General features: G+C 33.0%; 3 protein-coding genes across 5 annotated transcripts; 2 read left to right on the top strand and 1 right to left on the bottom strand.

Annotated features, from left to right (window-relative positions):
• The first annotated feature begins 38 nt into the window (after nucleotides 1–38).
• On the top strand, nucleotides 39–724 carry mRpL14 (mitochondrial ribosomal protein L14). Its single transcript, XM_014234702.3, has one exon. It carries the CDS (start codon nucleotides 160–162, stop codon nucleotides 676–678), a length of 519 nt encoding a protein of 172 aa, XP_014090177.3. The 5' UTR covers nucleotides 39–159; the 3' UTR covers nucleotides 679–724.
• Psf3 (DNA replication complex GINS protein Psf3) lies at nucleotides 710–1,667 on the bottom strand. The gene is made up of 3 exons (XM_014234701.3): nucleotides 1,530–1,667; nucleotides 1,075–1,469; nucleotides 710–1,015 (listed from the first exon to the last, which is right to left on the bottom strand). The coding sequence occupies exons 1-3, from the start codon at nucleotides 1,630–1,632 to the stop codon at nucleotides 869–871; spliced, it is 645 nt and encodes a 214-aa protein (XP_014090176.1). The 5' UTR covers nucleotides 1,633–1,667; the 3' UTR covers nucleotides 710–868.
• Cep164 (centrosomal protein 164) lies at nucleotides 1,664–27,876 on the top strand. Of its 3 annotated transcripts, XM_036371295.2 has the most exons (7): nucleotides 1,664–1,755; nucleotides 6,439–6,786; nucleotides 7,327–7,791; nucleotides 16,985–17,096; nucleotides 18,023–21,501; nucleotides 21,566–21,981; nucleotides 24,336–27,876. In XM_036371295.2, exons 3-7 carry the CDS (start codon nucleotides 7,632–7,634, stop codon nucleotides 24,357–24,359), a joined length of 4,191 nt encoding a protein of 1,396 aa, XP_036227188.2. In that variant the 5' UTR covers nucleotides 1,664–1,755; nucleotides 6,439–6,786; nucleotides 7,327–7,631; the 3' UTR covers nucleotides 24,360–27,876. The 3 variants fall into 3 exon arrangements, with proteins under 3 accessions (XP_036227188.2, XP_014090175.2, XP_036227187.2); XM_014234700.3 differs by having other exon boundaries at nucleotides 21,566–27,876; XM_036371294.2 differs by lacking the exon at nucleotides 6,439–6,786 and having other exon boundaries at nucleotides 1,666–1,755; nucleotides 21,566–27,876.

The raw sequence follows: 27,876 nt of genomic DNA, 5'->3' as shown, positions 1-27,876 counted from the left end.
CAAGTGTGACTTTCTTAGTAGAATATTTGGTTGCAACCCTTAGGAAGTGTGACATTTTTGCGTGTTTTTCGTGAAAAATTTAGGTTTGGATACTAGTAGTTTGAATTTGCGAATTTGTAAATCACTTTAATAACTATAAAATCATTAGTTTATTTCAAAATGTCGCGGTTGTTGACAAATTTAAAACCTTGTCCAATTACGCATTTACTTTCAACGTTAAATACAAATACACCATATTTTACTCCAAGTCTGAATCATGTGGAGCGCCGGCAACAGATTCATCTTACGTCAACATGTAGTGAAATACGAAAATTGGCACGGTTGCGTGTAGTAGATAATAGTGAAATTGGAAAACGTGCCATGGCAGAGGGAAAACCACCACGATGCATTCATGTATATAATAAGCGCTCTGTGGGTTATATTGGTGACAAAGTGCTTGTAGCAATAAAAGGTCAGATGAAGAAAGGTATATTGGTTGGTTTAAAGCAAAACCAGAAACTTAAGATACCAAAATTTGATAGCAACAATATTGTGCTAATCGATGACAATGGCAGCCCACTAGGAACGCGCATTCACGTACCTGTTCCAACGGTACTTCGTACCATGCTTAAAGAAAAAACCCAAGCGAAAGGAGCGGATTATACAAAGGTGCTAGCTATAGCAAGCAGATTTGTTTAAAAATGTGTTAATAAATTGAACAAGAAAGTAGTTAATGAACACAAAAGTCTTTTGTTTATTTTAATAAAAAACTTAGGAATGTACAGTTATATCTGGGATAATATTAAGTAACATCATCTATGAAAATTTTAGCGAAACAGTTAAGGTCTGATGTCAATTATCTATCCTTAAATTTTTTAATAGTGTGTAATTAAATAGTAGGTCTTTTCTGCAGTTGATCAGGTGATATACTTCCTCCGTCAAAATCTATTTGATTACGTTTTCGTTTCTTGCTGTGTTCATGTACTAATTCACTTACTCGTATTTTATTCGATTTCAGTCGAAGCCAATTTGTGAACTACAACATAAAAATATAAAACGATAAAAATTGATTTGAAATCTTATTTATAAAATTACCATTGCATTTGTTTTCACTCCAGAATCATATAGTTTTTGTTCGATGTCGTCCAAGCGATGTTCTGGTTTTCCATCCTCTGTAGTATGCTTTGAAATGTCAAGTAAATGACGCACACGTTGACGCATTGTTTCAAACACAATTCGTCCAACGATATGATTTCGATCATAAGGAGTCAAATAGCGACCATATTCGTAAAAATATGGATGCAATTTACCAAGCTCAATATGTGTTGTTTCCGCTTCACATACAGCCTTATGTACATTTTTGTAGATGTCCGGAACGTTTACAGTAAAATATGGATTGTTAACCTTCAATTCTTTTATGTACCACAAGGGCAGATTCACTGTGCGACCAGAATTTAAATCATCTGTCTCCGCACCTGGATCAAGAAAACCTTTGCAACAAAAGTCAAATGATAAAAACTTTCAATGCAGTCTACTTTGTACGAATTTACCCATTTTTAAAAGTTTCGTGTTCACTTTGCATTCGACCTTCTCTTGTGTAACAAATATGTCTTCAACGGCGTAGTAATTCGGAAAATAGCTCTGATTGTCCATTCCGGTTAATACTTAAATAAATTTATTAATTGCCGAAATTTTGTATACTAGGCGCTTTTGTTATTTGTGGAACTGAAACAGATGTTTAGACCAAATACATATGTATGTGCGCACATTTGTAAGGTAAGGTGTATATCGTATTGGAACGTATTTACAAAATTATCGAATTTTATATAATAGAAATTTCAACAATATATTAAACTTTTATTTATTATGGGTTTTACATTTGTTGTGTGGCACATTATAGAAAGAATATTTTTAATACGTTTGCTTTCCACCATTCGCATTTGTATTTTATTTTCATGGATTGATTCGGAAAGTGCACGAAAGAACGAGGCCGTGACGATATGTCACAGCATAAATGCTAACATCTTCATAAAACGGAATTGTTATTAGCGTCTTTATAATAGCTAGGTCTGCTGGAGAGCTTGAAAACCTTAACCTTTTCTACACGTTTAAAAATATATCAATTTTATATTGTCTTTAGTGAAATCGAAATTTGTGGGTCACTGAGACAGGGAGTATATGTAGTTCCCGTCCTCTAATAGGTTTAATGCACATATTTAAGTAGAAATATTTTCAATAATAATAAATCTAACAGTTGTCCTTCACCCACCAGAAATACCACACATATGTATGTATATCGGCATTTAACGGTACGTTGGTGTGTTAAAGGAAAATATTATCAATTGGATATTCAGACTGAGGGCGTGCCACCAACCACCTTACCATTTATATTTGTCATTTGTCCCTATGACCGTTTGTTTTAGTAATAATTTAACGGTAATTTCTTTATAAAAACATACCTTGCTCCTTTACTAATAAAAAACTTAAATTTTTGATGTTGAAAGGTAAGGAAGCCTAAGTTCGGGTGTAACCGAACATTTATAATTTCCCAATTTCCGGTGTACCCGAACATTTTATACTTTCAGGTCTTGTCAAAGCTTTATATAAAAAAATGTTGTGAAAGCAGTAGCGGAAGAGTAGCCGCCTGGGGGCTATCAACTTTTGCCGCCTCTAAAATTTGATACTTATGACCATCTACTTTATTACTTTAGTATACCATCATGTAAATTATAATTTCTATCGCTAAAATTCCTAATTTATAACTTGTGCTCCATCATACTCGTTACATCAGCTTTTCACGTGTGGTTAATATCGCTGATAACTGAGGTAACGTGAAAGCCTAGATTATTTCCAAAAATTGCAAGAAATATCAAAAAACATTATCTTAAGCAAAGAAAATTACAATCCAGCTTTATATTTTGTAAAAACTATTTTTTTTTGTTAAGTCACAATCGTCTAAATAAAAGTTATTAAATTAATTTAAGCAAGTTTTCCATTTAGAAAAACATAATCAATTATAACAATTATTTCGCAAGAATTTTTTTATTTTTTAATAAGACCAAACTAAACCAACCAAAATTTGCCGCCCAAGGCTGCAGCCTACTTAGCCTGTAGGTAAATCCGGCACTGTGTGAAAGAATTCCATATTCATTATTCGACTAACATGAGAGATAAAATCATATATATTGGGCAATTTAACGGCTTAAAGTCAGATAAAAAGTCGAAAAAACTATATCGGGTGTATTAGGGCTAGGAAAAGGTCTGGACCGAATATGTTAACTTGCGGCATTACTCAAGTATATTTAGGAACATGTTTCCACATAATTTTATGAATGTAACCCACGCACCGACCGACATATGTGACATAAAGTCTGCTAGAATAACGAAACCGCTATATGTAGTATTTACACATTTTCTGCATTAAACTATAATAAATCCAAAACGCATAATTACTTAATTTTGCTAAGATATCTTACATATTGATCGATATATACGGTATAAAGGCGGATGTTTAAAACACTTATATTGGTTATATGGGGCTAGAAGTTATATGGACCAATTTTTTGGCATTACGATATATTATTACCAGAAAAATATTTTCTATGAGTTTCATTAAGAAACCTCGCGGATTAACTACTATATACGGTATAAAGAATCGGAAGTTCAAAAATATTTTTATTAAATATATGGAAGGGTAAGTGTTGACCCGATTTTTAATATACATATATCACAGATTGCCCAATATTTTCGATAAAAAGGCACAAGGGGTCCACATCTTCGGTATCTGGTGTTTTCATTTTGACAATTTTTAGACTAGAGATGGAATACCTTAAAAGCACTGTTTGCGCATAGTTTTTATCCCGATATATTCCTTGGTGCTTGATTTGAATACTGTAAAGTGAAAAAATCATATGAAATGTAAAATTGAGTTATACGAGAATTCGTTTTCACTTATCTTCCCCCGTGATATAGGAATGTCAGGATAATGTTATGTACCAAATTTTGGGAGATTTATACATTAAACCAATTAAGGAACGGAGCCACGCCCACTTAAAAAAAAATTTATAAACCACATATGCCTCTTGTAAATGCAATTAGTTCTACCAAATAACAGTTGTATACCTTAATGTGGAGCTACGTTAGGTTACATTATTTGTTTTCGATTAATGGCATTTGTGGTATGTGCCAAGAAACATGTGTACCAAGTTTCATTAAATTATTTAAATTTTTACTCATGCTACAGCTTATACAGGCGGACGGACGGACAGACAGTTACCCGGATTTAAGCTCGACTCGTCATCCTGATTTTATATATATATGATATCTCCATATCTACTACTTGTATGATCATTTTTAGGTGATACAAACAATCGTTATGTGAACAAAACTATTACACTCTGCAGCAACATGTTGCGAGAATATAAAAATATTGCAAATTAATTTAAAAGTCATTATTCGACAAAAACGTCAATGGATTACAATCGTAACTGATATCTTATTAAATTTTATAATACATTATATACTCACTCGATATTCATTCATATACATATCCGCTGAATTAAAATGTTACACATATTAATCACCACAAACGGTTTAAAGTCAGCTGAAAAGTCTGAAACCGCTATATCAATTAAATTTGGGTTAGGGCATGTCTGGACTGATCACATGTTCGGTATCTGGGGGCTTGAGAAGTTGTGATTCGATTTTTAAATGAATTAGAAATGTTTAATTTAGTTGAAATCGATCGAGTAGTGTCTGAGCAATAGGATTTCACTTGTGGAAAGTGCGTTATCTTTGGCCTGTGTTCTAAACGGTATAAGAATTTAAATTCTGATGAAAGAAAGTAAAATTTTTGTAATTTTTGATTTTTGCGAATCTATATGTCAAAATTTTGAATAATGCAAATGAATGCATTTTTTTTAATAGTTTAATTAGTATTGCAATTAGCAAAGAGAAGTACTTCTATAAACTTTTCTCGTTTTACGAATAAATTTAATAATTTTAATAACATTACATAAATTCAAACGTTGCAATTGCGTTGGTCTGGAATGTCAAAATTTTACTTTTCATTTGGCACAGTAAATCGTAAAATTTGCTTAAACCATGGTAACATTTATCACCCTTTCACAGAGAAACAGTCACGTTTGGCGCCCAGCCCTACTGCGCACACACCTACCCGTGTACCAAGTTTCATTAATATTTTACTGAAGTTATCGCTGTACGGTCTGACAAATTGAAAAGTTTAATATAATATATAGTATGTATATACATGTGGATTACATAGAACTATATACCTGTTTATACTAGGCTTATATGTTACTAGCAGCCCGTCCAGGCTTTGCATAGGTAATAAACGATCATTTCAAGCTATCAGTTTTAACACACACACACTAATACTCTCTTTTTTGTGAGTGGGGTTACTAAAAAATTTTAAAATTATAAAGAAAACTTGGATATAAGGTATTTTTTTACCTATTTCTTTTTGTATTTTTTTTGTTTTTTTTTTGTATTAGGTTTTTTCTTAATATATGATTCGTTTATTTTTATTTCAAATATTTGTAAAAAGTTTTACAAAGTGAATGTCCACAAAACAGAGCTTCACTGTAAACGATATTAGATGTTGTTTTATTTTGTGGCAGCAAAATAAATTGATTTTCAGGATCTCCGACCCGCGATATGCCAACATACAGTTGGCCATGAGTAAAACATTCTTTTCCTTGGCCTTGGGAAAATAGTTAACACGAAAGATGTTTTTACCGGAAAGTGAAGCAATTTAAATGGGATTGGTAGATTAGTTGAGATCATCGGTATGCTCGGCATATGATCTAGTATTATCTATGTTTATTTAATCACACGACCGCTTCGTAGGGAACCAACTTGGTGAGTGAGGCGCGCTGCACTTTATTTCATCACATTGACTCGCCTCCTGCCTAGCCTAGCGGACTGCCGCTTTCCGCTCTGCAACATTTTTAAATTCGTGATGGAATGGAATGTCCGAATCAAATAATTCAAAAAGTAATATAAAGGTATTTTATTATAATTTTTTTTTTTAAATAAAAGAACATTTTTTGCACCTTGAGCTACATTATTGGCGATTTAGTAAGGATCCCTAACTTTTTTGAATATATAATAGAAAATAATTCTATCCAAACAAACAAACAATCAAATCTTTCCTCTTTTTAATATTATAGTAACTATAGATAAACAACCGTTAAGTTAACAAAACTATTATCCTCTGTTGCTATATGTTGCGAGAATACGAAAAGCGTAACACAAGTAGTAATGGTAATAAATCCATTAGTTTTGCAGTAATTCCCAACTAGAGACTTTACGGCTACAGCCGAACCAATTAATATATTGGTATAAAAACAAGCATGCAAAACACAAGCGCGCTTATATATGTATGTAGTATGTATGTTTGTATGTATATAGGACTTTAATTTAAAACTTAATCACCAGACAGCGATGTGAATGAAAACTGAATGAAAACAAAAATAGAGGCAAATGTAAAGAAAGGAAAACCATATGACTGCAAATGAATACAACCTTCACGGGACATGCGCAAAGCTTTCGACGAAAGGATGTTTTCGAAAATGTTTACGAACATACAACAGCACTCATTCATATGTATACCTTTGTATTGACAGTGCTTTCTGATAGAAGAGTGAAAGCGGCTCAAACGATAATTGCACATTTTCGAAAAATCAGTATAGCTTAAGAGGTTTGAGAAGAATAGACGTTATTTCCAGGAAGCGGTGAAAATATTTCTACGAATCAGAATTGAAGTTTAAATGGGCAGTCAATGAAGTAATACAGAGTTTATAAGTAAAAATATGTTTGTTGGAAATCATAAAAGTTATTTAAATTTATGTACGTGCATAAATAAATGAGTGTGACTAATATGTCATTACAACTTTGTGTTGAAAAATCAAGTAGTTAAGTGTTGGGTTTTACGGAAAATCAATAATCATTTTTAGCCCATATTTCCAGCAAGTTATACAGTTTTTCAAATATTGCAGTAATTATTTCAAGCATACATATGTTTTGCATACATACATATGCAAATAAATAAAAATAAAAAAATTAAATAGTTAAAAAGTTGAAAGCATATTTACCAAAATTATTGCCAAGTGTGGGGAAATTCTGTATCTCATATATGTATGAATTGATGTTCTTGTTTTTCTGGGGGTGGACAGCAGATACCACAGCCCTTCCAATCACAACGCAATTTTAGTAAAGCACACCGAGCAACAACGGTGACAATAACAAAGCAAAGCATAATCCACACACATACAAACGCATAAATGCTCGATATTTCGTAACCACCCATTGTGCCCCCCTTTTTAGGTCAGCGGTGCATTGTTCGTGACTCGTCGTCAAAATTCCAATACACATACATACGAACATACATATATATTTATTGGCGAAGGTAAAGGCAAGGAAGGAATAAATGAATGGGAAAAGTCGCACAAAATCTATTCTCGAAACCTTCGCAACGATTAAGCTCTGGTACGTGGATATGCACTTGGGGTGCAGCTTCAAAGTCAGTATAATTTGGAAGTGTGCATAACTTAAGTTATAGTGAGAAAATAAAGTGAAAATCGATTTGCGATTCTGGTTCGTGAACATTTAAAGACGGATACTTAAACGCAATGGCGACATCAACATCGGCGGCCTCAACATCGGTGTCGGCGTCAGGCTCGGCATCGGCATCCACATCAACATCAACCTCTGGAAATACGGGTATCGGCTCCCCCTCTACATCGGTTATATGTGAAGAGGTCTTTGATGAGACTGAACCAAGTGCTGAAGGTAAGTTAAGAATATACACATATCAGCTTTTTTAATAACTTGTAGTTCATATTGAAAGTATTTTATAATAGAGTCTAGCATCTCTGAAATGGTTTTCGGGTAGGTTTAACTTTTATACGTTACGATCGAAAGTTTAAGTACGAAAGATATGGATTTGTAAGCAAGAAGTTCGAATACAGTTTCTGGAGAGCTTTATTATGCTGGCATAAGGAGGAAAAAGCTAAAAAATCGTCAATAAAGATATTGCTGTAAAATTATTTTGATTTTATGGTAAATCTTTTATTAAAAAATTTTGAAAAAAAATTTTCATCAACAAAATACTTTAATAAGTTTTGGTCTTTAGTGCTGGCTGCACTCGCATATTATCTTCCTTTGAGAAAAATAAAAATTTCAATATTTCTAAATATAACTGAATATTATACAAGAAAATGTCTTTTTAGAAATATTCTTTATAATAGCACTTTCTTCTAAAATGTAACAATTTTCAGCGATTTTGTCATTCTAACTTTTCAATAATATAATAGCCCTCGTGGAAGATTTTTTTCTTTTCAAGATAGTGGATGAGAATTTTCCTATGCGTATTCCAAAATACGAACGCCATAATTTCGCTAGATGTTGCATGTTTCCACTTTTAAGATTCAGTTTTTCACGTGAACTTCACTCGGAATGGACTTCATCCTTTGGATATCTATTGACTTAAAAAGTCGGGTTTATTACAACTGAGTAGCTCCAAATACTGCTCAGAATCATAAGTTTGTTATCTGGTGACACCAATGTGGATTTTTTGGTGGTTCGTCTATAACAGCATTTATTTGATGTCTACTGGCATTATCGGTACAAAATATGTACCATATATACAATATTTTATTTTTGAATAATTGTACACACTCAAGTTGCTTTAAATACGAAACAGGTGTAAATTATTTGGGTGGTGGATACGAACTCGTTTCTATAGTTGTTTATGTTATTTCATTTATTAGATTTACTTGCGACTGGCCAAGCGGTAAAATTTTGTTTAGACCTCAATATGTACTAAGTGGTGGTCGTTACTCTGCTACCCTTCTGCGTTGGTTGGTGTGTGAGTCTATATATTGTATATGTACATTTACACCTACAGTTGCCTTGTGCTTACTTGCAGGTCAGTAACAAGGCCCAGTTATGTGTATGCATATGTACATACAAATACAAATACGAGTAAGTACTCGGTTGCAAATACGATTATATGTGTTAATATTCTATTTTTTTAGTACATTTAATTTTGTTAATAACAATTTACTGGTAATGTTAAACTTCTTGGTATAAACCTTAGTCTTTTTTGTATTGTGTACTATTTGACAATTGAGGCAAGTTGACTTTATGTAACACCGTGCAGGCCTTCACTTCTGCGTGCCTACGTGCCTCAAGTGGATCGATACACGTGCTGAGTGGATAGTCAGGTGTTGAATCTTAAACAATCAAAATGTTTTTTCATCTTTTCAACCAAGCCGTCCAAATTGTCATAAAAGATGGTACACAACATAAGATTGTGCATTGTAAATTCTAGTAATATCTATGCGAACCTCTTACGGAACATTATTGTTCGCAAGTATTACTAGTCAGATAGCTCTTAGGGAACACCATTGTATTTGGTTTAAACTTTATTATTTACTCTATCTTTAAAATTTGTTATTTTCCTTGTAACGGGCACTTGTAAATTGATATGGAAAAATCAGAACATACTCCCACCTATAAACTTACCGAATATATGAATTTCCAAAAAATTACATAAATTTGGTAGCACCTCTAAATAAATATCTCTTAGATTCAAATAATTTGAGAGTTTGTAAAATAATAATTTATAACGCTTTTATTAGCTTCATCTGTATGTTTGTAAATTTTTTCTGTGCAAGCGATAACTTGAGTATAAATTGAGATATCTTAATGAAAATTGCTACATATGTTGCTTGACACCCAAGAGGTTTTGCAAATAGTAAAACTGCGATAACTCCCTAAATACATGTGCCATAAGCATTAAATTTCTCAAACAAGAAGTTTGGAAAGAGCTTAATAGTAGCCGGTGTAAAAATTTGACAACGGGCGTGGCACCACCAACCTTTAGGTGAAATCCTATATCTCAGGAATTATCAAACTAATTTCAACCAAATTTGGTATGTTAGGTTACCTAGCCGTTGCTATCACACACTGAAAAATAAGCGAAGTCGTACAACGACTAAAAAACTATGCAGCTAAAAAGCATGAACTATCCATCCTTCAAAAAACAAATTCCCCTAAAATTATGCAACTAATAGGATCAGCTATCCGTGTTAAAAGCTAACCTATCCGTCATGTAAAAAAAAGGGACTATAAAACTATGCAGCTAATAGCCACAGCTATGGTAGCTGTCATTTGAATAACAAATTTACTCAAACGCATCCTTAAAGAAAGTGAAACCACCACGTGTGGCAAAATAATAAAAACGAGTATGGTTTGCTCAACAATTTGCTACAAAGTTTGTAATACCCAGAAGGAAACGTCTGAGACCCCATAAAGTGTGTACACTTATAAATGATACATACATATGTATAAATGATTAGCGTGACGAGCTGAGACCTTGTATGAATCCTTTTTTTATTTGACATAGATTATTGCCCGCAACGATCTGACCACTATAGCATTCCACAGACCGTTCAAAATTCAGATAAAGATCTTTTTTCCTTGTTAAGCAACCTTAATTCGATTCATATCATTTTAAAAATGTTAAAATCTAGTTTTCAAAAGCTGTAGAATAAAATTTGGATTGATTTTGCTTGTATTCGTCAATAAAAGTGTCAGTGGGTTGGGAAGTACGATTTTTTGAGGGGACGTGTACTTCCGTAGATATGTAGGATAGCATTAAATATTCTATTTGCAGTGTAAACAACAGTAAGGTGTAATGAAAGGAATTGTATTACTACACAATAAGCAGCAAATGTTACATATCGGTAGGATAATGAAAACTACCACACTGACGTTTAGAAGCACTGAGGAAGCAATGCTGTTGACTGTCAGCACATATTTTGCATTTAGTATAAACTACATATCTTACGAGTGTCTGTGTCCTTATTTTTTTACCATTATATGATACTTTCTTTTTTTGTTTTGTTTTCACTCTTTTTCCGTGGCTAGAAAAAAAATGCAAGCATCAGTCTGTTGCCATAATCGTACTTTACAGTTGTTTTTATACCCTTAACAGGGTATATAAAGTTTAACACGAAGTTTGTACACCCAGAACGAAACGTCGGAGACCCTATAGAATGATCAATGTGACGAACTGAGTCGATTTGGCCATGTCCAGTTTAGCCAAACAAGTTGCTCATTTGTCGGAATCGCTGATATTGGATATAACTGTCATACAAACTGAACGATCAAACCCAAAAAGTCCTTGTATGGAAAACTTTTTATTCAAGAAGATATCTTTACGAAATTCTTGTGTGGAAAAATTTATTATTTGTGAAGTATGTTATAGATTCAGTAAAACCGGAGTTAAAGTTTTTATACTCTCGCAACTTGTTGCTACAGAGTATAATAGTTTTGTTCACCTAGCGGTTGCTTGTATCACCTAAAACTAATCAAGTTAGATATAGGGTTATGTATATATAAATGATCAGGATGAAGAGACGAGTTAAAATCCGGGTGACTGTCTGTCCGTCCGCCCATCCGTGCTAGCTGTAACTTGAGTAAAAATTGATATATCTGTATGAAACTTGGTACATATGTTTCTTGGTACCGTAAAACGGTTAGTATTGCAGATGGGTGTTATCGGACAACTGCCACGCCCACAAAACGTCCGAAATCAAAAACAAATAAATTGCCATAACAATGAGATACAAGACTGTTATTTGATCAGTTTAAAATTTTTTTTACAATGGTCGTGGTCCCGTCCCTAATAGGTTTAATGTGCATATCTCCTAAACCGCTAAAGCTATCGAAACTAAATTCACTGCGAACAAATGCTTTTAGCACCTCTATCGACAGTGTGTGGGTGAAGTCGGGTAACAACCCCGCCCACACCCTATATAACGGTACTGTTAAAAACTACTAAAAGCGCGATAAATCAAGCACTAAACAAGCCAGAGACATTAAACTTTATCTCTGGGATGGTAGGAGATCACTTATTAGGAACCGCGTTCAAAAGTAGACCGTGGGCGTGGCACTGCCTACTTTTAGGTGAAAACGCATATCTTGGGATCTGCTTAACCGATTTCAACCAAATTCGGTACATAACATTCTTCTCATATTTCTATGTTATAGTACGAAAATGGGCGAAATCAGATTACAACCACGCCTATTTCCCATGTAACACCATTTTAAATTCCACCTGATTTTTTCACTTTCCACTATGCAAATCAAGCAACAATGATTGCAACGGGGTAAAACGTTGCGTGAATAATTCGTTAATAATAATGTTACTGATAATAGGACCTCGAATATTGAATAATTTTTTTTTTATTAATTTAATTTCATATTTTTATTTGCCATTAAAAAAGTTGTATCTTAAATATTATTACTTTTGAATCACTCGCTGTCTCTTCAATTGATTTGTTCCGCTTGAGATATGCGAAAATATGCCTAAAAGTATGCAAACATTTTGCGCATAATTTGTGATCGTATTAGGTTTATTTCCATTACGGAATTTTTTGATTCAGTCCCCGCGCTCAAAGCCCGCGATAGAAGCTATGCAATAGCTTAGTTATTTTAAAAGTAATGGCTGTTTGTGTTGAACCAGTTTCAATCGGAGCTTCATGCAGTGGCTATCATTAATCCTTGGAGATTCATCTAAAATCAATCGGACAAAAAAAACTTAGTTTTATTAACTCTAATTTAATGACCAACTTTTCCGCGTCTTTTAGTGACCGGGTTCCCACGAACCTTAAAATTGTAAATAATGTTTGTTGTTGCAAAATGTGACTAATTTCGGAAAAAATAAAACAAATGCTGGATTGGGTTGCGCACCTGATGTGCAATAAAATTATGGAACAACCGTAGAGAGCTGAATTTGTTAGGTAAATATATTAATTATAATTTTGTGTAATAATATTATTAACAAATTATATACCATTATAATTAATTTTTTAGGATGAGCGCGACGGAAAGAAATATATATCTCTAGACCATTAGTCTCAGCTGAAGAAGACCTCTCAGATTATGATGAACTAGGGCACGAAGATGATGAAGCAGAAATCAGAAAGCCTGAAGATTATAATAATTGTAATTATTAATAGTGAATTATTATCATTACTTTAGGATGAGTTCAGGGGCCATATGGGAGTTTTATTGAGGAGAATAAAACAGTGTGGAATAAAACGCCACCAGTTCAACATATGAAATGGAAGACATAATCGTCCTTCCCATTAACAAAAACGCTGAAGTTACTTATCAAAATTAAAATGAAAATCATCCAGGGTCTCAAAGCCAATGAAAGTCCATTGCGATACCAGAAATTCATTTGTCCCTTAGTGTCATTATTTGCGCTAGCATAAATAACTCAAATACTGAGCACTGTTTTGATATGTGGCATTGCAATACTTACCCACTGTATCGTGCGACAATAAGAGTAAACAAATTTCATAATATTATACGTTATTTAAGATTCGATGACAGCAACACTCGAGAAGATAAGGCAGCACATTCGTGATATGTGTACAATGCTGAATTCAAATCTGGCCCAGATGCACAACTTACTGACAACTTGAAAATCGATGAACCGCTTTCCTTTAAACGGTATTTTATTCACTGGTTAAAGAGAAGTGAAGCAATTGGTGGCTCCGTACCGAGGAGGTGGCAGGAATATCTGTATGGACAACTTTTTTACTAATCTAATAATAAAAAAAAATTAAACCATACATTCCTAATGTAATGGTACCAAATAAACACGGGAGTAATATTAATGTTTTGGGTTTTCAGGAAAAAGTGACCATGTGTTCTTATGTACCTAAAAAACAAACCTATTATTCTATATTGATGATGCATTCAGATGTATGAGTTAGTGATGATACTAGACGGAAACCAGATATGATAAATTATTGTAATAAATATAAAACATATTATACTATGAATCAAATGGTTTGCATATACACCAGTCAACGACCATTTCGAGGTGGCCAATGAAGATTTTTTTGCTCTATAAAAAGTTCAGCACTTTAAGAAACTTTTTTACATTGTTGTCTGGTATATTTATATAAGTTCAACATGATGGCTTAGAAAATATACCTATCTGTTGCAGCATATTGCCAAAGTATAAAAATGTTGCGAAAGAATTCAACATTCATTATTCGATTATTATTTGGTATCTTATTAACTTAGGCATACTTTACTATAAGGTGGCATACTTTAAACGCATTATTCACGCAAAGTTTTACCCCGATACAATCATTGTTGCTTGATTTGCATAATGGAAAGTAAAATATTGAATTGGAATTTAAAATGGTGTTATATGGGAAATAGGCGTGGTTGTAATCCGATTTCGCCCATTTTCGCACTTACTTACAAATAACTTACAAATATAAGAGGAATATTATGTAGCGAATTTGGTTGAAATCGGCTAAGTAGATCCCAAGATATGGGTTTTCATTTATTAATTTTATTTTGATTTATTAAAATTTAAACTGCATATGCCCTTCTCCAAAATGATCCTGTGTACCAAATAACAGTATTGCATCGATTGTGGAGCTTAGTTATGGCAATTTATTTGTTTTTGATTAATGGCGTTTTGTGGGCGTGGCAGTGGTCTGATTACGCCCATATGCAATACTAACCGTCTTACGGTACCAAGAATACAAAGTTTCATAAAGATATATCAACTTTTACTCAAATTACAGCTTGCACAGATGGACGGGCGGCCAGACAGTCCCGGATTTCAACTCGTCTCTTCAACCTGATCATTTATATATACATAACCCTATATCTAACTCCATTTGTTTTAGGTGATACAAACAACCGTTACGTCAATAAAACTATTATACTCTGTAGCAACAGGTTGCGAGAGTATACAAATTAGAGTTAAATAACGAAGATCCGGGAGCTTCAGATGAAATATTGTTTTGTTTTTATGTTATTCATGCTAATACATCATGGTGGGCAGCCGGTCAATAACATAAGAGTTAATGATAATTTAGTGCCTCATTGAAAATTGTTTTTTTTTAATTAATAAAATAATCAGGAAAATGTTTTCCAGATTTTTGGGAAAAACCAACAGTTAATGTTAATTATTAATAAACTTTCATGTTTTCGAAAAGCCGTATAAAATTCATTGAAATCTACCGAGCGGTTTTTAAACTACAGTGGTCACCATTTCGAAAAGATAGTAAGGCATTTGAAGTTTTAAACGAAGGTTCCAAAGCACGCCCAGAACCTTTTGTTAATTATCGAATAACTCTACTATTATTATCTAATATTATTATTCTACTATATATAATTCAAATTATGTATAGTGTTGCCAGATACGAGCTCTGTAGCGCTTTGTACATAGCCGCGAAATTCAAAAGACAAAAAAGCGGAAGGGATATTTGACAACCTTATATTATATTTATATAAAAAAATCGAAGAAGCTGGCACTACACGAATTTGCTCTTTAAAAGAGCAAAGTAATTACACAGGTCTGCAACAAAATTAATTTTGATTTTTTAATCCCTTTTGTTAGGATTCAAAATAAATCCAAGATGTTTGGGACTAAAAATTAAAAACTTTATTTTTTAATTTGATTGAAGTACACTAATGCCTAAAATCTTCATGAACTTGGAATTGGTTCTTTGCAAATTAAAATATAAAGACCACGTTAGTAAGTGTGCAGTGATTTAAAAATATTGGGCATGGGTTCAGACAACAATCTGGGTTTACCAAGTTTAAAGTTGGCGAAATTAACGTCCTGCCTGAAACTATGGCTACTCTTCATAAAGTTCTTCTACCATTGTTTCACATAAAGCTGGGATTGATGAAGCAATTTATAAAGGCACTTCAAATAGATAGAAATTGCTTCAAGTACTTCGTATAAAATTTTCCATGCCTCTCGGAGGCAAAGTTGAAGGAAGGTGTTGTCGTTGTATCAGATATTCGACGGCTTATGACTGATCGACTTTTCATGACATCCATAACGGATCCTCAAAGAGAAGGGTGGATGACCCTTTAAAGAGGTTTAGGTTGCCTAATGAGTCTAAAAGAACATTTTCTTCGTTCCCGCCTCGACTACTTTCCAGAAAATTTAGGAGATGTAAGTGGAGATTTCAGCAAGATATTAAAGGGATAGAAAAAAGATACCAGAGAAGATGGAGCGTCTAAATAGTGGTTGGACGCTTCAGACCTTCCGGATGTTTACTACAAGCGAAAATATACCAAAAGGAGTCTCACTGGGGAAAAGAAATGTATTTAGTGCGCACTAAAAAATGTATTTTATATTAACAAAAGTTTTGTTTCGCAATTATAAATATTTATTTATAGTTTTTTATCTTTTTTTTTAAATGATAATTTGTTTAACATAGATACCTACATTGTTACAAAAACAGCCCTCTCTGCTTTTGCAGACTTGTGTCATTAAATAATCTTAATAATTATAATAACTTAGCACGACTTCTACAATATCCGAATTATCTTATTACATTTTTATATTCTCTGTTTAAAATATGATTTTTACATCTTTTTCTTATTATTTCGTTATTTATTGTTATATATCATTTTTAAAAGCTTTTCAAATAAACTTAGTTATACATATGTATGTATGTACCGCAAACATAATTTAAATATTGTATTATAAGTTCATTTGAGTCAAATTGGTAAAAGAAAATAAAATTTAAAAAATGTGTTTACTCATAACAATAATGAATATATATTTTGACTGTTTAGTTGACAATCTAACTACCTTAATTCGGTCCAATATCCAGAAAAAACTCGATTTTAATTATTGTATTTTCTTGAAAAAGTTAGTCTTTATTTATCATGAATAAATTCAAAATGTAACTTATCAGCCATGCTCCATTAGTCTTGTATCGATTTAATTCATTTGTTATTTTGTTTCTAACAAATGTCTTAGAATTCCATTTATATTTGCTATTGCTGTTCAAAATAAGGCAAAAATTGCTTGACTCATACATATTACAATATATTCTCATATTAATTTTTCTATAAAATCTAACCTTTTAAATGAAAGAGTAAAACAAAAATATAAATATTTTTTTCCTCCTAGAAATCCATGATTATGCTTTGATGGTTGGCATTGATCCAGTTAAAGAACCGCACTTACTTTATTTGGCGAAAGAGGGGTTGATGCAGGCACTGCCAACCGATTGGAAAATATGGTATGTTTGTACATACATATGTATGTTATGACTATAATGTTTATTATAACTACAAGGTATGAACCGTTAACCCAACGATGAGCCGATTGTAATTTTTTTACACATACAACTGGTATTTTTACGTGATGTCAATTGTCAGATTTCGTCAGAAATAAACTAATTTCATTTTAGTTCAGAAAATACACATAACAGTTTTTTTTTCTCAATTTATAATCTCAGGAGCAATACTTATTTAAATTTTGTCCCGATCGTCTGTAAAAAAATATTGATTCGCTGATGTTACTACTTATGATTTCTTTCTGAACCAACTTTCCAAAGCATTGGTGTAGTCCGACATCAACGTTACAACTTTTCGTCTGCCTAGGGCAAACTGCGTTGATACTTCGGCAGACAGTATCTTATAAAAGGATTTTATAATTTGTTGAGGTAAAAGTTAGTTGACTTATATACATACAGACGAGAATGTATAGAATGCAAATAGACTCTGCTTGTCAGTTATGTAATTTTTAATAAATTTCATTTAAAACAGAGTTAAAAATTTTTATTTTCTATTCTTTGTTAAATGTGCTGTAGCGTCGATAAGTACATAGTATATGTACTGCTTTGTGATTGGTGAAAGCAGAGAAGTTCGCTTCCCCCGCGAGCTGTAGACGTGATGCTATACTGACTAGTTCGATGCCATTCTGGAATTTCTGGTTGTTTTCTCGACTAGTTAGATATTTAATAAAAAGGCGTTCTTAAAATATATCGGCTTCTGTGAATAAATACTTAGACATTAATATATAAATTATTATTATATATCCTTTCATTTAATATGAGTTTTCTTGTGTGTTTTACCCATGCGAAGTGATGACAATTGGTTCTCCTGTATATTACTATACTTTTATACAATTTTATAAAACCACTCAAGCTCATATTTTTTCCAGTTATTCCGAGGAGAAATGTGGACACTATTATTACAATATCAAAACGCAACAATCACAATGGGACCATCCGCTCGATGCGGTCTACCGAGAATTAGTAGAACAGGCGCGGCAAAAGCACACAGTAATAGCGGCCACACCTGTCATCGACAACTCAGATGATGCGTCGCAACTGGACTCAGGTATACGTAGTCTACAAGGTAACGATGAATGCGACAACACCAACAACACAAATGAAATGTCTTCACCGGTAAGCAATGTAAATACAAATTGCACTGCAAGGTCTATGAATAATGCAGTAGCTGCTGCAACTGGTGTAGGAGCTAATGCTGCGGGTATTGCTGGCATCGGATTAACAAACAATTCAGGTTCGACTTCGAATAGTACAAGCACAAGTGGATTTAGTGGTGGTGTTAGCCGGTTTTTGGAATCCAGAAGTAAAAATTTTGGTCTTAACTTTCAACCGGTGAAAGGATCTCGTTTCGAAGTATCGAAAACAAACCCTCAAATATCTTTAGCAATGAAATTTGGTGGCGAATGTTTTACTTCGAAGTTGGCGGTTGCGAACAAAGTTGAAACGGATGTTGGTGCTACAGGTGGTATAGATAAGCGAGCTTTTGTGTTATCCGGTACTGGTGCGATGTTCCTAAAATCGCGCAAGCAAATGGAAACTGGGCTAAATCAAGCCACTGCTGCTATGTTATTGAACTCCAACTCAAATAATGTAATTGTAGAGGGACCCGCTGGCACGCCACCGGGCGTTAAGGGCATATTGCGCGATTCAAGCTTAACAGATATGCGACGAAGATTCGAAAAAGATGATGCAGAAAATCAAGGTGTAGAGGATAAGAAAAGTGTACGTTTCAATTTAGATGAAACCAAAATACGAGGATCGCCGGAGGAGGACCAAAGCAGTTCGCGTAAAATAACTCAGAGCCCAGAAGCATCAGTATATTCAGATGACGATGATGTAGAAGATGATGATCCTTGGGACGATGATAATGACGACGACAATGAAGGTTGCGTTGGGTATGATGTACTTGGCGCTGAAGGTGGTATTCCACGTAGTCTTAACCCATTCCTAATGAATGATGAAGTAAAAAGAAAGGAAATACAAGTTATATCGGTACCTAAGGCACAAACAATACAAATGCTAAAGGCACAAAGCTTTTCCATGGATCTCCCTGAACGTGATCGTGCCAAACTCTCAGAGTTGGCTCGCTCACAAAGTACTGAATCGGGCAATATACCGCAACCAGTTTCTGTGGTAAGTTATCTCGAAAAATTGAAAGATAATTCTACAACGATTAAACCAATGTACGAGGACACAGATTCGGAATCAAAAGGCAGTTCCGTACGAAGTTTTATTATAAATAAATCCGAACAGGATTCTGTGAATTCAATTGTGCCTGCTGTTAATCCGTTTGAAGGTGATGAAAATGCTACTAAAAATAATCGTGAGCTGGAGCAAGCTGAGGCCAAATCCGGAACGCAGAAACCCGTTTTGCGTACATTAAAGGTGGCATCTAAGATTGTCAGCTTTCTGAAAAAAGATACTGATAAAGCTGAGCGAGAAACTTGTGTTCAAACACAAAATGACCGAGAAAATTACAAAGACTATGAAATTCAAAAACAAGAGGCTGAAAAAGAAAAAGAGGTATTACTTAAAGAGGAACGCGAACGTTTAGAGGACCAACTTCAAAGAGAAATAGATGCCATCAAGATTGATCATGAACACAAGCTCGAAAGTATTCGACAAGAATATGATTCTCGCTTGACATCTCACCGACATGAAATGGAACAAACATTCCAAACACGCTTGAATGAGTATCGGGCGAAGTTGGAGGAAGAGTTGACTATAAAACGAAAAGTTGTTGTAGATGAACACAAGGCGCATATGGTTACACTACAAAAGAATCACACCGAAATTTTACAAGATCTAGAGAGAGACTTGAAAAGCGAAGAAGAAATCATTAAAAAGGAACATGCACGTAAACATTCTGAGATGCGTGACAAGTTGGCACATGAATTAGAGTTGGAACATCAGCGTATGCGTGAAACAGGTGAAGATAGATTGTATGAAAAGATACGTTGCGAAAAGCGTTTATTAGAAGATAAGTATCGCTGTTTAAAGGAGAAATATGTGCGTCTAAAAACAGATGTTAAACTATCATTGGAACGTCGTAATCGACGACGCGAAGCGCAAGCACTGCACCAACAAAGTCTTCACACGAATACTACTACAACGGGCTCAGAGACGGAAAGGTCAATTTCAAACAAGCCATCTATTGGTAACAGCGAGAATCGTTCACTTTCCTTGTCGACTTCTTGCCAAGAACACGGGGGTGTTGGCAGTATCGGTGCAGTCCCTCATACACTATTGGGCAGTAAGAGCGCAAAACCACCAGTGCCACCTAAAACTCATTTAACGCCTGTTACCGGCAGCAAAGAGCATGGAAATTCTGTGGTCCGTGAACGTTCAAATGAACGTGGACAACTACCAATAACACGGAAGCCGGGCATTGCCTCAAAATATATTAAGCACTTGCAAGTTCAAGATGACACAACTACTTCGATTAGTCAATCAGACACGACTATATCGAACAACTATAGCAAGGGACGTTATCTACCAGCCCCAATACTGAGCGATAATGGAAACTCCGACTCAGAGGCTGCTTTCCAATGCAATCAAGAGAACAATAATAACGGACGTGGTAATGGTCAACGCAAGAAAATATTTTCCCGCTTGAAGTCCGCTTCTACATCACGTTTGAATTCAGACAACTATAAAAACGACCGACCTTGTACACCGGTTGAGAATTTGCGTCATCAGCTACAGAAGCTAGAAGATTTAGAAGATCAATTTCCTGACAATACACTCGACACTACTTACCATTTACGCTATCCATTCTCCGATATATCCAACGATCGTGCCGGTGCTGGCAACAGTTCGGAGCTTGAGTTTTTCAAACATCGCATACATTTGGAGCGTGATAGTGTGCGACGCGCCAAGGAATCATTACGCACACAGCGTACTAATTTCCGTGCACGACAACGTGAGATCAAACAGCGTCATAAGGCTTCCACAACACGTCATTCACTGGACCAGCTTATACAAGAGGAAAAAGAATTGACAGAAATGGAAGTGAATTTGCACCGCACACGTGCCCTACTCGGCGAGAAGGTTATACGATTACGTCACTTGGAACAAAGCCTTTTAAGAATTTACGAAAAGGAGAAACCCACCATGGATTTGCTGGGCATAGAGCAGAAAGACGATGCCACGCTAAGTGATCTTTCATCACATTCAAGTTCAGGCTTTAGCAGCACAGATTTCGCCAGTGGCGCAGACACGCACAATTTGCACAAACGTAAAGAGAACTATCACCAGGAATCAACAGAATGTATACAAAATCTAGAAATTCTAAATGCTGAAATTCGAGAAATTCTCGATATACTTGGCAAAAGTCAACAACACGGAGGTAATAAACTTTGATTGATTTTACAGTTGTATGTGCGAATTATTTTACATTGAATTACTTACAGGCATACCCATGATCTCACCCTCGGAGTTGAATTGGTCACACATGCTCTCAACCGGTATCAACTCAGCTTCCACACCACAAGCAAATCTTCAAAATGTTGGCGCAACCGCTACGCTTATGCATGCACCACAATCCATACCAACACTAGCTGATCGCTTGGAGACATATCGTCAACTTGCTACTGGACGCATGCAAAATTCTATGGGCGGCGCTATACTCGCCGCAAATACCATAGTTTCGCAAAGTCCACGCGCCGTCAACTATACGACTAGTCTAGTGGAGCGTACCAGAGATCTACGCAATTGGCTGCGGCAAGCTAAAACAGAACACGAATTACTAACCGGCGGTAGCAACATTGTTCTACCAATGCAACATGGTGGTTTAGGTTCGACAGGCAGTGCCTTGGGTGTGAATACGGTGAGCATTCTTAATACTAGGGAATGTGGTGGCAGTGTTAATGGCGCTACCGGTGCTGTGGTAGGTGCTGGAACGACAGCCACAACTGGTGGAGGCGGTGGCACGGGTACGCAGACAAATCTATAATTAGGATACAATGTTTTCTGCTGCTGGCGCAGTCAGGAACCTAAGGCTTAAGACGTTGGCATGTGCATTCAGAGGGTAGTTTAATAGGTGTACAGCCTAATATAGCCAAATTCGAGAATTTCCGTGATTGATTAGAATACTCTAGTCTCTCTAGTAATGTGAGTGTAAAGAAAGTCTAATTGCAAAGATCAAACTTCTTGATTATAGAAACTAAAGGCATTTTGTAGCGAAAGTGTCTGCATAAAGTTTTATCGGATCTCTATTCAAAACCAAAGATAATCGTTATTGAAACTAAAATATTGAATATAATAGTTGTATTTGTAATAAAAACTCATACAGAAGTTATATCATATAAAAGTATAGTTCTGGTGCCAAAACAATGTATTTGCTTGTGAAGAAAAAGAGAATGTGGTCGGACATATACTCGTAGTTAAAATTACATAATTATGGCAGAAACTAATTTTGTTTAGTGAATACAAGCCAATATTAGCAAAATTTCAAATTGAAAAAATACTTCACCACATTAACTAAATATTAAATAAAAACGAGATATGTTCTTTTAGCTTCTAATAAAAGCAATCCATTCCTTGGCATATTATGATATTATTATTTTATTTGAAGAATTAATCGAAATATCTGAATGTGATATATAAGGCACATACACATCCAACCACCTACAGTACTTATGGTCAGACATGATTCTAAAGTAACATCCACATGTATATGTAAGTTGTAAGTAAGGTGGTCCTTAAAACTAAACTAAAAATATTTTATACTTAACAATGACGATTTTGTTTTAACGATTGGAGATGGCTGGTACTCATAATATTACGAATATGAAAACGTTAAGTGTTTTATTAACTAATAAAAAATCGGCACTGTTACATATAGTCGCAGATAGTACAAAATAGTTTATTTTTCATATGATTATATAATGTATGGCCACGGTATGATTATCCTTAACCTATTTAAGGGGGTCATCCCATGTGACGGCCTGTGTTTTTCTATGACCAGTTAATAGATAAAGGTTTAAGTTTATTATCATTTATTAACATATATTTCGACAGTATAAATATAAATTTTAAGCTAAAAATATTGTGTAGAACATGGGTTACAGCATTCTGAACACCCCCGCCTCATGGTTCCTCCACGATTGGCATATCTGAATAAAAAAAAATTAGCAGCGTGAGCCTTAATGCGCAGTATGAACTATTATCAAATATTGGACTTTTGGTAGACATTTGAAAATAAAGTTGCGAATTTTACGTTTTTTTTTTTGTTATATTCTGTAACAAATTTTTTGATTAATAATAGTTGCTGAGTGTACCCTACAAATTTTAAGTCATTCGCTCAAGCCGTTTTTGAAATACCAAAAACGCGTTAAAAGTTTCAAGTCCGTTAAACAATAGCCGAACAGCTCCTTCTTCTAACTGTTGTATCTTTGAAACGATTTCGAATTTTTAAAAATCACTTTACTAACGTATTATAGACATGTTAAGGAAGCGATGTATGAAAAAATTAATTTTATTTATGACCCCCTTAAATGATTCTGATTTTATATAAATTGACTAAACTAATATTGAATTTATACAATGACTTAAAAAAATAGTATGACTTTGATTTTAGCCTTGTCTTTCGCTCAACACGCCTTATTTGCCTCTATATGGTATATTCGACTTTACTATCATGAAGATGTTAAAATTTTCTAAATCAGTTAAAAAACTTATCTTCTACAGACCCTGTAATTTATCAAAATTTTAAAAACTTTTTTTAATGACCAGCCTTGTGTTGATTGCTATGTTTTGGACTAGCTGAAACGTACGAAATCTGTTGCCGAATTTAAGGATCAACTTAATGTGCATTCAAAAACGCTTAAATTGTAATAGATAACCATGCCTGGATTGCATCGTACTTCTGCAATGTAAACAAATTGATAGAATACTTACATACTTGTATATTAAAATTTTTTTTTTTGCAATTGAAGACATTTTACTTCAAAGCTTTCGAAATGTGTTACGAAAATTCTTACTTTTCCTTTAGGGATCAAACTAAAGTTGGACTTCTTTCTAGCTGCAACTTTTTAAATCAACTTAATGTGCACATAAAGGGCTTAAGTGGTAGTAAAAAATCATTTTTGAAAAGCATTTTTTTTCTGTACAGTAAATATGTGTTTTTTGTTTTGATTTGAGGGAGTACTAATAATTACTCAAAACATTTTTTATTTGTAGGCATTTGAAGAAAATCCCATTTGATAATTTTAAAGATAATGGTTTCAAGCTAATTACTGTATGGAATCCCCGTGAACTGGTACCGGTTAGATTAATGAACGAAATTTATGTACTCATACTTAATACTTTAACACTTTCAAACACTTAAATAATAAAAACACAAAATCTAAAGGAACTATGAATATTAACAAATATAAATATCCAACGTATGCCTACACGGGCAAATTTGCATATATGTCTGATTAAAACTAATATCACATAGAAATGTATTTCTTGTACTCCTTTTTTAGTAACTACATCTATATTGTATACATATGTACATATACCTATGTACAAAGTACACATAGTCTCCCTAAAAACTTTGTAGATTGAGCGAATATTTTTATTAAACTGAAGAAACAACAGATATCCATAAATCTTAAAACAATAATTTCAAATTCTACGAACATGTTCTTTATCAAAGAAGCGTAGTAAAATTGAAAAGCTGTGAAGCAACGAAGAACGAAATACAAAGGGAAAGCACAAATTTATTAGCTTGGGGAGTTATCTAAAGTCATATATATAATATAAATCAGTAGTAAAATTAATTAGTAATTAGTGTAAGTTGGTGTTATAAATTACAAACATTTAATATCTAAAATTATTAAAAGTAAAAAAATAAAACAGTTTGATAAAATCTTACGAAAAACAATATGGAATGGCAAGATATCCAAGTTAAGTACTATTACATACCAGCAACAAATATATACCTTAAGCAAATAAAATATGTAAGACTTCATCCTCATAACTTTTTACGATTAGAAAACCTCAAACCTTGCTTTAAAATTATATAATATATATATAATTATTGAAAATTTGATTTGAAAACTAACTTCAAATAATATGAGAGCTGTTTAAGTTAAACAAAACGTAATAAAATGACCAAATAACGGTTATAAGGTATTTTAACCTCTATAGTAGCAGTATGATTAATATTATTTAAATATTTGTAATTTAATTAAGTATTTATTGAATTACTTTTAATAATATGAAGTACATATACATATACACATATTATCAATACCAAAGCTTTCAGTAACTATAATTGATTACCTCAAGTTTAACAGCGATAAATATTTAACATACTAATTATACATGCATATAAAAACTTATTTAATTTAATTAAGTTAGATTAGGTTAATTTACCGTTGAAAACATGTTGTACTGTATTTAATATTGGTCTTTTTTCAAATATTGGTCTTAAAATCCGAGGAATTTTTTTTGTATCATGTTCGGGCTAAAATTCTACTATTGTGTATTAAGGATAGTAAATCTTTTATAGCAAAAATTATAAAAATAGAAATAGAAAGTTCGTTTGACAGAAAACTAAAATAAGAACAAAAATATCTTATTTACAATTGCTATAAAAGTTTGATAGTTATCTTTAACATTCTTGAATTGTTATGGTAAGCTTCGTTTTATTTTTTAGGAGATAATATATTATAGAAATTAAATGTTTAATATTTGAAATCAATGTCGTCGAAGATGTCGTAATAAGAAATTGGACGACAAAATAAAGACAATCTAATTTTTGCTGTCATCTTCCATTCCACCTTATTAGGAATGCTCGAGTTTTATAAGGAATTTTCAAAGTTGAGACCTATATATGTTAACATCGAATTTCGTTGATATAGGACGTTTACAGTATCCGTGATTTATTTTTCTAAAATTAAGTCCATAAATGCTATATTGAGCTCATATTTCACTACATGTTTATTGATTTTTTTTCTCTGATCAAATTGTTAAAATTCCGACTGCTTCCCGTTAATATTTTGTGTTTTTACTTAATTTATTTGCAATATTATAGTATTTTGTCATTTTGAAAATACGAATTAATACTCAAGAAAAAAGTTTAAACTAATATATCGAAATTTATAGCAAATTCGAACTATTTAAAAAATTACCTTCATACCCTTTAATACTAGTTTAAGATCGAAAAATTTTCAAAGTCTTTTTCTAATGCAGTTATTCAAATGTTGCCTTCAAGTTGCTATGTAAAAAATAATACGATGATTCGGCCTGAAGAATTAAAAACAGAATCAGAAGATAGCTAAAAACGTATGTTATAGTTTTAGTATTTAAATTGTTTGATAATAATATATTAAAATTTTTTTGTTTTTGGTAACTAACTATTAGTGTAATTTGTTTTACTATCAATTTTTATGAGCTGTTAATATATAACAGCACATTTAATAATTTTAATGTCCCCCAAAACAGAGGACCATATGATAAATTTTTTTGTATGGTTTTATAATTCATATATCAATTTTGAACTTTTTGTCGATATATCTTTACATTTTTCTCACCTCATTTATATCTTTACATTTTTCTCACCTCATTCTTATTGACACATACCAAAAATTTATGAGTAATGTTGGTAGATGGCATCAAACTTTTAATTATTAACAGAGATGCTCCGAACATAATACTTTTTTTTATTGTCGTTTACTATATTATTATGTAATTCGCTACAGTGTACTTCTACTTAAAAAACTGTTCAAAAACAACGAGTATACTGTATTAAGTACATGTGTGCATACGTAAAGCAATTATTTACCGTCCTTTAAATCGCTGTTTCTTTTATCCTTTATAAGTATTTATAGTTACGCGTGTGCGTTTATTGCTTAAAAATGTGATATTTCGAATAAATGTATGTCTGCAAGTACTTGTCGGTAAAATCTTGCGTCGCAATATGTTTTCATTTTAACTGTGTATGTACAACAATTATTATAAGCATGAATATGTATTTGTATAGTAAAAAATGAAAAATTAACTCGTAAAGCTAAACTTTTCTTGCCTTATTTTTGCTGCACTTGGTAATTTAATTTAGACTATATTGTTATTTCAAATATTTTAAATTCTATTAATATGAACTTAGGAACATACATATATAAGTATATACAAGTAAATTAAATTTGGAATGCATTTCGTTAGATCATAAATAAATGCATATTAAATATATTTATAAATAAAGCCAATCAATTAAATTGCGATGGCCAGCAAAAAACAAATATACATATATATATATTCTACGATGAATTAAAAATAAATTGAAGTATGATTATTTTGAAGATCATACCTAGCATGAAAGATAAGTGAATGTTTTTGCTGCAAAAATACATATATACGTATAATATATACCGACATACGTAAATGTATGTACATATGTGTATGCATTAGAAAATATTAAAACAAAAATTTGTTAGATTTTATTATAATATATAACTTGTGTTGGAGTTAAAGTCGAATTCGAATTCGTGTGCTCTCAAAAAAATTCTGGTCAAAGCAATGAATATTATTCTGAACACAGTTCACTGATACAGATTGAAATGGCTGAAAAATGTATGGAAACCAAGTAATATATAATAAATATTTTAATGTGAATTAGCAAATATACCATATAATAATGAAATATCGATAACTAAACCAACTAGTAAAAATTGATGAAAATTGTTTACTCAAATAAATTAAATTTAATAAAAATTCATCAGCACAAAACACA

Source organism: Bactrocera oleae, chromosome 5, assembly GCF_042242935.1.
Source record: "Bactrocera oleae isolate idBacOlea1 chromosome 5, idBacOlea1, whole genome shotgun sequence".
Classification (NCBI taxonomy): Eukaryota; Metazoa; Arthropoda; class Insecta; order Diptera; family Tephritidae; genus Bactrocera; species Bactrocera oleae.
The sequence above is the reverse complement of the archived record's forward strand: the minus strand, read 5'-3'. Positions and strand labels throughout refer to the sequence as shown.

Excerpts from the sequence above, each read along its gene's own strand:
- Psf3 (XM_014234701.3), bottom strand. The coding sequence starts at position 1,632 with ATGGACAATCAGAGCTATTTTCCGAATTACTACGCCGTTGAAGACATA. Across the intron at positions 1,470-1,529 it reads CACGAAACTTTTAAAAATGG|GTTTTCTTGATCCAGGTGCG; the intron begins GTAAATTCGTAC and ends TTTGTTGCAAAG. Across the intron at positions 1,016-1,074 it reads GAGTGAAAACAAATGCAATG|TTCACAAATTGGCTTCGACT; the intron begins GTAATTTTATAA and ends TTTATGTTGTAG.
- mRpL14 (XM_014234702.3), top strand. The coding sequence starts at position 160 with ATGTCGCGGTTGTTGACAAATTTAAAACCTTGTCCAATTACGCATTTA.
- Cep164 (XM_014234700.3), top strand. The coding sequence starts at position 7,632 with ATGGCGACATCAACATCGGCGGCCTCAACATCGGTGTCGGCGTCAGGC. Across the intron at positions 7,792-16,984 it reads GACTGAACCAAGTGCTGAAG|AAATCCATGATTATGCTTTG; the intron begins GTAAGTTAAGAA and ends TTTTCCTCCTAG. Across the intron at positions 21,502-21,565 it reads CAAAAGTCAACAACACGGAG|GCATACCCATGATCTCACCC; the intron begins GTAATAAACTTT and ends AATTACTTACAG.